At 38.9% G+C, this 12511-nt stretch overlaps 1 protein-coding gene across 5 annotated transcripts in view; it reads left to right on the top strand.

Moving 5' to 3' along the window:
- brip1 (BRCA1 interacting helicase 1) overlaps positions 1 to 12511 on the top strand; it is a 484938-nt gene that overhangs the window by 309473 nt on the left and 162954 nt on the right. For all 5 annotated transcript variants that reach the window (XM_077540670.1, XM_077540669.1, XM_077540668.1 and 2 more), the window contains one exon: positions 240 to 380. In XM_077540670.1, the coding sequence (XP_077396796.1) occupies positions 240 to 380 (141 nt within the window). The remainder of the gene's footprint in view (positions 1 to 239; positions 381 to 12511) is intronic.

Here is a 12511-nt window from a genome sequence, read left to right as displayed (position 1 = left end):
CAATGCCTGTTTTTAAAGTGCTTTATAAATAAAGTTGAGCTGAGCTGTGTGTGCCTTGCGATAGGCTGGCAACAAGTTCAGGGTTTACCCCGCCTACTACCCGAAGACAGCTGGGATAGGCTCCAGCACACCTGTGACCTTTATGAGGAAACACGGTTCAGAAAATGAATGGATGGATGGATGGATGGATTAATGGAATGATTAGTTTAAACCTGTTGTGTGTATTGTCTTTTTTTTAGGCCTTTTCTGACTTAAGTGGGACGATGCACAGCATTGTTTTGACATCAGGGACACTGTCACCAGTGGGATCCTTCTCTTCGGAACTTGGGGTGAAATTTTCTATTCAACTGGAGGCCAACCATGTCATCAACAAATCACAGGTCAATGTACTTTATATGTGATTTTGTGATTCCATTGAGTTGTATTCTATGCTTTTCAAAACAAGTTACACAATATAACATAAATACCATTTGCACGTGATGTCACAGCCCTCATAGGAACACCCCTTTCCGGACGTTGGACGGCAAAAGAACCGCTTGCCTCATACAAATCCACTGAATCTCGTACAACGTATTGTCCTGTATCTAATCGATTATTTTCTAAATTGGTTATAGCTTGCTAGTGCAGTCGGTTGTACTAATAGACAAGAAAGTGTGTAAACCAAACATAGCTTTTTATCGCGTACCTACCGATGAAGACGTCGATGGGAGCAGCCGGACTCGAGAGGCAGCCCTCAAAAGTATTTGCGGATTAGCAGCGATCATCTTTTACGAAGTTAGTAAGATCACTGTTCATATATTTTTCTTTCCATTTTTATTCTTTTTTTTTTTCCAAAACAATGCAAATACAATCCAGGATATCATGCAATGCTTACACAATAAACAAAACAAAATAAGTACTCATAACACAAACTAGTGCTAAGTATTCCTATACAATTAAAATAACCATAAATCCAATCTACTGAACATCATCATTCTTTATGAATTATATAAAAGGCTTCCAGTTCGCTTCAACTGTGTCCTTTTTGCCCTTTAAGACATATGTAATTCTTTCTAATGGAAGAGTTGCTAACGTTTGGCGTTTCCATTGTTCCAACTTTGGTCTAACATTTCTTCCAAGAAAGGGATATTCATCATTTGGCATTGAGCAAACATAAGTCCAAAAGCATCCGTTCATTATGAGAAAATGTATGTCTCTCAGCAGGCACGGGGGGGTATGGGTGCCCAAGCACATGCCCTTTTAACAAGACGTGCCCAAAATGCCCCTTCGTCCAACCTTTTTTTTGTGCGTGTAATACAAATTTTGTTGCCTTCCAAAACTAAATTCAAACATTAAAAAAAAATATTTATGATTATCTATTATTATTACACTATGTTGCTACAGTTGGTTGCAACTCCTGCGAGATCCTAATAGCCAATGACAAGAGGACGGGTGGGGGCGATCAGACGCACGTCCTACAAATCTACTTCCACGTCAGCCTGCGCGCGCTCGTCCGCCGGCCGGATGGCCGCCCACGTCATATTTATGTAGCAAATTGTGTCTCCCGCTGCCTTTTTGTGGATTAAAAAAAAAAGCAAAGCGACGTACTGTAATGGGTGCCACCACAACGTCACCCTCGATCAAGGCTGACACTGTTCACATCGCTGGAATTCCTGTGAGTTCTCACGTTATAACGTTCACATGATCACATGTTCAAGTGAGTGGAGAAACGTATTTTAATCAGTCAAGCCACACACACAACGTATGCATGGACAATTTGTAGAACAACGCACACAGTGATGCGGTTAAACTGACACCCCGCCCCCCTCCACACACACACACACACACACACGCAGGCACACAAAAACAAAACAACAGCAATACCTTATGTTGCAGGATAAAATTACTTAATATATTGCAGTACAATGTGAGTTGAATTCTGTTTTTTGTTCCTAAGCTTGTTAATATTGACTGTCACCAAGTTATAATAAACAATGCACTTTACACATGGTCCTTTTAGATTGATATTTTGCTTTGTGTATCATTATCAGTCTTGCAGTAGAGGCAAGTGAAATGAAATAACACAAAATAAAATTAATACAAGTATGTAGTTATACATGTAAATAAAAGTAATAATACATTAGTAAGACATAGGGAAGTGAATATTAGTAATAAGTATCAATAAAATAAATTACAGCATGCTGACACCATAAAACACTGAACCGATGCAAAGTCTCATGCTGAGTCAAAGACCAAAGAATAGAGATGTCTGGCAAAAACCACAAGATATAAAATTTTGTCCGTATCGTACGGCCTTAAATCCAACCAGCGGAGGAAGGCAACTGCTCGCCCCTCGACGATAAAAGGGGCTGCGTCACAGAGTTATTCCTTCTGACATGCTAATGAACTTTTGAGTTGAATAAATGCACACAGAACTACACCATTGATTTTCATTTGTCTTTTAGATTTCATGATGAACTGTCGCTTTTACATGACAAAAAATATTTCTGAGCACTTTTTGCATTGTCACAATGCCACTGTTCAGCCTGAAAAACATTAGATTTCGGTTGAAGAAGTGTGCCCCCTAACAAAAAAATATATAAATAAAAAATAAAAATAAAAAATCGATAAATGTGTGTGTACATTGAGAACCAAAATGAATTTTTAACCAACAGTTCAAAAATTACATTTTTGTGAAGTGGAGACATTTTGGTCGGTCCTCACAACTCAAGACCTCTTTCTTAGGGTCAAGACTTAGTTTTACAGTTTAGGCTTGAATCAATTCTGATGATTAAAGGAAGGCACCTTTAATTTTACATGTTTGGCTTGATTGGCAGTAAATAGTTAGTTTAGCTACGAAACATGCATAAGAGCTGAAGAATACACCCCTATATTGATTTATTTAACTTTTTTTCATCATAGAAGTACTTCCGTGTTGGAACACCCCCAAGTGGTGACGTAACAAGTGTGTATACTCGCTTGGCGAATAGTAGTTCACGCAGACATAACGAGGAGGAGGACACAAACGTCACTTATGCCTTACTGTATTGCAAAATTTTGCAAGGTGTCGTCAAGGAAAAACCCGCGAGGTGCGCACTGGTATGTTATCCCAAAAAAAGGCTATTTGCGTAGACAATGGCTTGCTAAGTGCTGTCAACCTCCCGGCAAGGACAAGCAGGCGCGTGTGTGCAGCGAACATTTCAGGCATGAGGACTTCGAAAATATGTTAAAATTTGAGATGGGGTACGCCACACGCCTAATACTAAAGCCCAACGCAGTGCCGAGTATCTTTAAAGAACCAGACGTGGGAATTGATCCAGCCGATGGAGGATCTCTGGCGGCTACTTCCGCAACTGCTAGCAACACGGAGCCTTTACTCTCACCAACAGCCGGCACAAATCGATGTCTACCGGCGGCCACTGCAAGATCTCGGAGAAGAGAAGCAACATTAAAGAGAAAGGTAAGCATGTTTGGGGGGGTATTATACTGCACTGACTGTTTTATTTCATAATTCATTTGAGTGTAAACATCGTCAAGTACGGGGACGAGGACGTTATGTTTTATTAGCTCGTAAGTTGTTTATACTTCACAAATTGACTATGTTCAGAATCTTATTTTAACAAAAAACGTATAGAATGTGGATTAGAGTCATTATCATCGGCATGTGCGACATACTACATTTGTGTTCTGTCCCGCTGTTCTTCTTGTGGTGCATTCCAGTTTCATTTGCATTTCTATTCATTTCATTCGGATCCAAACCATTGATAACCAGCCTAGCTAACGGTGTCTCGCATTTCCTTAATTCATTCTGTCTATAAATAAACACGGTTAATACACAACCTTCTTGCAAGCTTTCGTTTACATCATCGGGACGCTATGCAAAAAAGAAAAAAAAAAAAACAGCTAGGGGAGGTTGGGCGCTGTAACGACGATACATATAATTATATTATTTTTTCTTTTTCCTGAAATAACTGCAACTGCACCAGTGCTGTGTGCATCATACAGTACAATTTGTTATGTATTTATTATGGACGCCAGTCACGTCACAATACTCAATTTATCATAACATGGCATTATTAAAAATGGGTCAATATCGTTTTGGTCTTACCTTGGTGTAAAATTACGAGCTGGTTGGGACAGAAGTACACAAAATAATACCAAGTACAAAAAATGAAAAATAAACTGTCATCTTACCAGGTTAAGCGTTTAGAAAAATTCATCCTCAATAATTCTACACATTACCCCCATCCCACACAAGTACGAACTGTCTATCTATTCATCATACAACTAGATTTAAAAAAAAGCAAAAACATTATGTGTGTATATATATATATATATATATATATATATGAATTATTATTATTATATATTTTTTTAACATATCTGTCTCTTTATTTTCAGATGGTCGAGGAGCTGTTGTCAAGTTTGCCTGAGCCGACAACTCCCACAATCTGTCCTGTGGCTGATGATGCTGACCTGTCAGTACCGACGGATCCAACTGGGCCTACATCATCTGAACCATCAACATCACCTGTTCATGGTCCCTGCACCAACTGCAGACAATCAGTTCCATGTACAGCCTCGCTTATACCATCTATGTCGGGTAAGTTTGGGGAAGAGGGTTGTTCATTGAGGAAATGTAGAGAGATGTTTATAGTATTAAATGTAAGTCTTCAGTTCTGATCTATTTTTTTTCCATTTCATTTCAGAGGCATCCACACAGACTTCGGATATTTGTCACTTAATCTCACATGCATCCACACAAACTATAGAACTTTTAGATTTTGTTACAAATGCGTTAATAAGGATCACAATTATGCCCAAAATGTACAGGAAGAACAATATGATTTGTTTCAATGCAGCGTCAATGCAAACAATTCAATGCACATTGGAACACTGTCAAGACCAAGTGATGTATTCTCATGTGGGGAAACTGAAAATAAGTATGAAAATCCCTTGAAGAAAAGGAAAATAGTTATAGACCAAGACTATGTGCCCTCGTCGATTAACGACTCTGATACAGAATCAGATTCAGATCTCAGTGACGAAGATGATTCGTGCCCTTGGAAAGACTCAGGACAAGACAATATCGCAGACCAGATTAAATACTTAGTTTTTGAAGGTCCTCTCTTGGAACTTTTCAAAACATGTAGAATTAAAGGTTGCTCATCTGAAGTCGTGGAATTGCAGAGACACATCTCTGGATCCAGAATGATTGTGAACACCAAATGTTCTTCCGGTTGTTTTCTTGGTGTTCACAACCACTGCTAAACAAGATGGGTGCTGGAAATTTACTATTTTCAGCAGCAATCCTCTTTTCTGGAAACACCTACACAACAATGTTTGATATCGCTGACCATCTTAATATGCCGATTGTTAGTGAGACTAGGTTCTATAACTTGCAGAAAAAAATATTTATTCCCTGTGGTGAATGAGACATGGCTGTCCATTCGTGCTGCCTTGCTGGATGGCTTGAATGGTGAACAGAAAATAACTTTGTGTGGAGATGGTCGGTGCGACAGCCCAGGATATTGTGCCAAATATGGGACGTACACTCTCATGGAAGGTGAATGTGGTTATGTTGTGATTTTTCACATTGCAAACATTGCAGATCCTACAAGTGAAGAACTCCAATGCCATGGAACCAATTGGACTCAAGAAGTGTCTGAATACACTAAAAGAGGAAAACATCAACATCGGAATCTTGGCAACCGACCGTCACTTAAGTATTGCTAAGATCATGAGGACTGAATACAGTGAAATAATCCATCAGTATATTGTCTGGCATCTTGCGAAGGGTGTCATAAAAAAAAACTGTGTTCCAAAGCGAAAAACGAATGTCAGGACTTGAGGCTATGGATCCAGTCAATCAGCAATTATCTGTGGTGGTGTTCAATGACTTGCGAGGATGATGCTGAACTGCTGCTGGAAAAGTGGAGCTCAATTGTGTATCACACAGAAAATGTTCACTCGTGGCATGACAAAAAAAAATTCCATGCCTGTCAGCACCCTCCCCTCTCCGATGATGACGAACAATCAAAGGCATGGTAATCTGATCTCAAACGTGTGACAAAGTACTGTCATACTGGTAGCCTTGAAGTCTACCATAGTCTCATTACAAAGTATGCTCCAAAGAGGCATCATTTCAGTTATGAGGGAATGGTGTGTCGGACACAGTTGGCAGCGATCGACCATAATTATCATGTTGGGCGAATGCAAGCTATCACAACAAAAACTGGGCTGCCACGATATAACATAGTTTACCCGAAGTCTCTGAGCCACAACCGAAAGTGGGTTGCCAAAATCATCAAAAAGGAGAAAAAGTACTTGTATCGTGGAGATTTGATGAGAGATGTGGTGCAGACGAAAATGCTGTCATTGCAAAAGAAGCGTGCTGAACTTCCCAATGTGAACCACAACATTGCTTCAGTCACAAGGTCAAAGAAAGATGAAGTTATCAAATTGACACACCTGAACACCAGATTTCTATGTTAAAAAAAAAATGTGAGCAATGAAAGTGTCAGCCATGTGCATCTGAAATGTTTTCAGTAAGTATGGATTAACTAGATTTCCAAATACACATTTTCTGTTCTACATCTATATTGTTTGCACTTGTCCCATAAGTAACCTTTTCCTTCACATTTCGAAATTTGGCTTGTCAAGTTAAATTATTATTATTTTTTGTTCTACTAGCCAGTAAACGTGATAATAAAATGCCATTGTTTGAACTTATTTCGCCATTGAAAGTGTATTTTACATTTATTTATTTTTTTAAATATGTACAGTATGCATTCTGTTGTGTGTATCACATGAAAGCATTAGTGACATAACACCAGGATAGCATAATATTTAGTCAAATACTGTTGGATTTTATTTCAACAAACTATTTTTTTTATCATTTGAACAATCAAAATGCAGAAGAAACTGAGCAATATATTCTGAAATTGTTCTTCACCCTCCAACTTAGGCAAAGAATGATCACGATTTGTGTGTGTGTGTGTGTGTGTGTGTGTTTTGAATATGAAAGCTAAAGGGGCCATAAAAAAGGCTGGCCATTTTAGTTCAGCAGTAGTGATTGTGCGGTTATTGCACTCATGCCCCAAAATAAGAAAAGAAAACCTGCAAATGTGCAGAAAGCGCTAACAAAGTGCACATGTTGAAGTGAACAGGATTCACGAAAAATATTGCACATTGTTTACAGATTGTGATGTGCTACAATTTAGACCAGGAAGACATCATCATCTTCATGAATAAGTAAAGTGTCCCTTTAAGGTTAGGGAAAGGGGCAATGGACAATGAACATTGTATGTTGTGGTCATATGTAAAGTTTATCGTGAATTTTGTATTGGCTGCTACAATTCAGCCAGCTCAAGATTAATGAGCGTTGTCAATACAGCCTTACAGAACTATAGTACGATGAGTTATATTGTAAATTATGGTTCTGTAAGGCGTTTCAAACTCTTCTTCCATGTGTAACAGATGCCAGCTTGAGCTGTGCGATTGTACTTTAGTATAACTTCCCTTCTCTGAGCTTTCACAGGGTCTTTTGCCCTTTTGCTGACTTTTAACTTATCAGTCAGTGTGCTCCACTTCCAAGGTGATGCTGCAGTTCGAACCCAGAGTGGGTCGATGACGATACTCGAATTCCATCGGTTATACATGTGCCCCTTTTTTTAATTTGAGCACCTGCCCCTTCAAAGATCACTGCACGCCCCTGTCTCTCAGGGTAAAGGCCGAACAAAAACAACTGGGGATCCACTGGTATAGATTTAAGGATAATTATTTCCATTACATTTTTAACCTCCTTCCAAAACAATACTATTTTCTGCACTGCAAAAACACGTCTGCTTAATATGAGATAAAATACACTTCTTCTTAGTGTAAATTAACTAGAAACAAGTGAAACTAGAGCTGCGAGCAGCTATAAAGGGCCCTCGCAGCCCGGGCCACGTTGGGATACTTGCACGTTTGGGTACTTGCACGTTGGGGTACTCGCACATTGGGGTACTGGCACATTTGGAGCAAAGTTTCTTTGAACATGGCATGATAAACCTTTACATGTGAATTTTTTTTGCCAGGTGTGATGTGTGTGTCAAGCTGAATGTGTTTTGGTGATTGTCAAGATCTGCAAAAATCAGCGTCCGTTTTTATTTTTAGGGAATGAGTTGACCTGACTGTTTTTTTTTTTTTTTTTTGCAAAAGTGTATATATACCCATCATCGCTCGTACTCATTGCACAATGTTGCTTTTATTGTCCACAGAGGCGATAAAAAAAAAAAAAAAGAAACTGAATAAAAAAAGTACATATGTTTGGATCGGTCTGATACCAGTGAACATCTTGAGTAGTGGAAAGTAAAAGAATATTCATAAATGACTTTGTTATAACACTTACGAGTTCACAAATTTTGTTCAAAATACCGTAAGTGGGGTTGTTGATTTTTTTTTACGCCTCAAGGACTAGGTGGCGCAGTATTTATAACTGAATTTTGTCATAGAGATACCTTCAGGCCTTGACTATAAATATACATGTCAAGTTTGGGATTTTTTGTAGCATGTACCGGGGAGTTATTAAGCATATCCTTCATTCACGATACTGCTTTTAACGTCCATAAAGGCTATCAAAAATAAATAAAACTAAATAAAAAGTATGTATGTTTGGATAGGTCTGATGCCAGTGAACATTTTGAGTGGTGGAAGTAAAAGAATATTCATAAATGACTTAGTTATCACACTGAGAATGAGTTTACAATTTTTGTAAAAATACCGTAAGTGGGGTATTTTTTTTTCATGGCTCAAGGGCTCGGTGGCGCTGCATATATAACTGAAAGTTGTCATAGAGATACCGTCAGGCCTTGACGATAAACATACATGTCAAGTTTGGGATTTTTTGGAGCATTTACCGGGGAGTTATCAAGCATATCCTTTTTCATTGCGAAACGTGTTTACAATTTTTGTAAAAATACCGTAAGTGGGGTATTTTTTTTTCATGCCTCAAGGGCTAGGTGACGCTGCATATATAACTGAATGTTGTCGTTGGCTCAGGTCTTGACATGGTCCAGGTCAAGTCTGAAGTCAGTCAGATGAAACATGTAGGAGAAGTGGGAAAAAGTATGCCCCCTGTAAATGTGCAAAAATCGTCAAAAATGGGGCATTCAAAAATTCGTAGCTCACTTCCTGTTCATTTTAGCACATGGGTCCAAGAGACTTTTTTTGTAGGTCTTGGGCTCCCTCATACACCTAAAAATATTTGTCATTCTTGCTTAAACGTACAACCGGGGCTGCTTCGTTAAAAATTTCTAGGGGGCGCTATTGAGTCATTTCTGTAAAAATAGCACAATCAACAATAAAATATTGCTCATTTTACCAGGCCAGATGTCTTTGCCAAGTTTCATGAGTTTCTGTGCATGTTTAGAATCTCAAAACTGGCCTTGTTTTCTTGGCGAACAGCGCTTAGCCACGGCCACAGCGATTCGCGAAAACTCACAAACTTCGTGTTGTGACATCGTGAAGGCCGAAACCCTCATCTGAGCAAATATGAGGTTGGTCCAGTTAACGTGGTTGGAAAAAAACGTTGAAGAAAAATCGTAAGAAAAAAAAGTCACCAGTCGGTGGCGCTATCAGTAAGATGAAATATAAGTTCGTAGATGTCTTTAGGGCTGGACTCTCATCAAATGTGTGAAATTTTGAGAAGATAGGATCATCTGGGTCAAGTTAATGCAGCTTTTATTGTCACGAAAAATCTTCAGACTTTGCGTCACCGTAGCGGCCACGCCCTTTGGCCAAGAGTTACAATATTCGGCGTGGGGCATGATCAACATCTTAAGGCTTTTCTGAACAATTTTCAACTGGATCCCTTCAAGGAGCTCAGCGCTGTAGCTAAAAACGTAAAGTATGACATTTATTGTTACCACTAGGTGGCGCTATATGTATAAATGAATTTTATCGTATATATGTTTTCAGGCCGTGACTATTATGTTGCCTGAGAAGTTTGAGATTTTTTGGAGCTTTAACATGGGAGTTATTAAGCATTTTGTCTTTCTGGAAAAATGAAATTTTAAAGGCAATATTTGATGCCCCGCCCCCGTCATATAGTATTTCGAAAAGGCAAGATGTTTTGCCCAGTTGTTCTCTCAGGTCTTGAGATGATAAATACCAAGTTTGAAGTCAATTGGATGAAAAATGTTTGCAAAGGGGGAAATAGCATGACCACAGTGAATGTGCCAAAATAGGCCAAAATTGGACATTAAAAAATTCATAGCTCACTTCCTGTACATTTTCGCTACATGGTCCCAATTGACCTTTTGTGCGTCCCGGGGTGCTACAAGAGCCTGCCAATTTTCGTAGCTCTTGGTCAAAAGTGCCGGGATTGGTTTTTATTTTTTTATGCTAGGTGGCGCTATAGAGTAACATTTTTATGACAACGTCAGAATATCAAATTTTTCGCCGGGCCCGAAGAGTGTGCAAATTTCGGTGAGTTTTCGTAAATGTTTAGGTCCTCAAAAATGCGATCGTTTGCGGAGAATAAAGAATAATAATAACTAGAGCTGCGAGCAGCTATAAAGGGCCCTCGCAGCCCGGGCCACGTTGGGGTCCTTGCACGTTGGGGTACTTGCACGTTGGGGTACTGGCACGTTGGGGTACTGGCATATTGGAAGCAAAATTTCTTTGAAAATGGCATAATAAACGTTTACATGTAGAATATTTTTTTTGCCAGTGTCTGTCAAGCTCAACGGATTTTGGTGATTGTTAAGACCTGCAAAAATCAGCGTCCTTATTTATTTTTAGGCAATGAGTTGCCCTGATTGGTATTTTTTTGTAAAAGTGTATATACACATCATCTCTCGTTGTACTCATTGCACAATGTTTACTTTTATTGTCCAAAGGGGCAATCAAAAATGAATAAAACAAAATGGAAACGTACATACGTTTGGATCGGTGTGAAGCCAGTGAACAATTTGAGTGGTGGAAACTAAAAGAATATTCATAAATGACTTAGTTATCACACTTAGAATGAGTGTACATTTTTTGTACAAAATACCGTATGTGGGGTATTTTTTTTAATTTTTTTTATATAAGCCTCAACGGCTAGGTGGCGCTGTATTTATAACTGAATGTTGTCATAGAGATACCTTCAGGCCTTGATTATAAGCATACATGTCAAGTGTGGGATTTTTTTTGGAGCATGTACCGTGGAGTTATTAAGCATATCCTTCATTCACGATATTGCTTTTAATGTCCATAGAGGCTATCAAAAATAAATAAAAATATATATATGTTTGGATAAGTCTGATGCCAGTGAACATTTTGAGTGGTGGAAACTAAAAGAATATTCATAAATGACTTAGTTATCACACTTAGAATGAGTTTACATTTTTTGTACAAAATACCGTATGTGGGGTATTTTTTTTTTTATGCCTCAAGGGCTAGGTGGCGCTGCATATATAACTGAATGTTGTCATAGAGATAGCTTCAGGCCTTGACGATAAACATACATGTCAAGTTTGTGATTTTTTGGAGCATGTACCGGGGAGTTATTAAGCATATCCTTTTTCAGTGCGAAACACAAATTTTGATGCCCCGCCTTCATCATATAGTATTTCGAAAGGTCAAGATTTTTCCCCCTGTCGTTGGCTCAGGTCTTGACAATGGTCCAGGTCAAGTCTTAACTCAGTCAGATGAAACGTGTAGGAGAAGTGGGCAAAAGTCTGCCCCCTGTGAATGTGCAAAAATAGTCAAAAATGGGACATTCAAAAATTCGTAGCTAACTTCCTGTTCCTTTTAGCATATGGGTCCAAGAGACTTTTTTGTAGGTCTTGGGCTCCCTCATACACCTAAAAATATTCGTCGTTCTTGCTTAAACGTACAACCGGGGCTGCTTCGTTAAAAACCTCTCGGGGGCGCTATTGAGTCATTTTTGTAAAAATAGCACAATCAACAATAAAATATTGCTCATTTTACCAGGCCAGATGTGTGTGCCAAGTTTCATGAGTTTCTGTGCATGTTTAGACCCTCAAAACTGGCGTTGTTTTCTTGGCGAACAGCGCTTAGCCACACCCACAGCAATTCGCGAAAACTCACAAACTTCGTGTTGTGACATCATGAAGGCCGAAACCCTCATCTGAGCAAATATGAGGTAGGTCCAGTTAACGTGTTTGGAGAAAAACGTAGAAGAAAATTCGTAAGAAAAAAAATTGCCACTAGGTGGCGCTATCAGTTAGATGAAATATAAGTCAGTAGATGTCTTTAGGGCTGGACTCTCATCAAATGTGTGAAATTTTGAGAAGATAGGATCATCTCGGTCAAGTTAATGCAGCTTTTATTTTCACGAAAAATCTTCAGACTTTGCGTCACCGTAGCGGCCACGCCCTTTGGCGAAAAGTTACAATATTCGGTGTGGGGCATGATCAACATCTTAAGGCTTTTCTGACCAATTTTCAAATGGATCCCTTCAACAAGCTCAGCACAGTAGCTAAAAACGTAAAGTATGACATTTATTGTAATCACTAGGTGGCGCTATATGTATAACTGAATT

Source organism: Festucalex cinctus, chromosome 13 (assembly GCF_051991245.1).
Source record: "Festucalex cinctus isolate MCC-2025b chromosome 13, RoL_Fcin_1.0, whole genome shotgun sequence".
Taxonomy (NCBI): Eukaryota; Metazoa; Chordata; class Actinopteri; order Syngnathiformes; family Syngnathidae; genus Festucalex; species Festucalex cinctus.
Note: the sequence above shows the minus strand (reverse complement) of the source record. Positions and strands in the feature narration are given on the sequence as shown.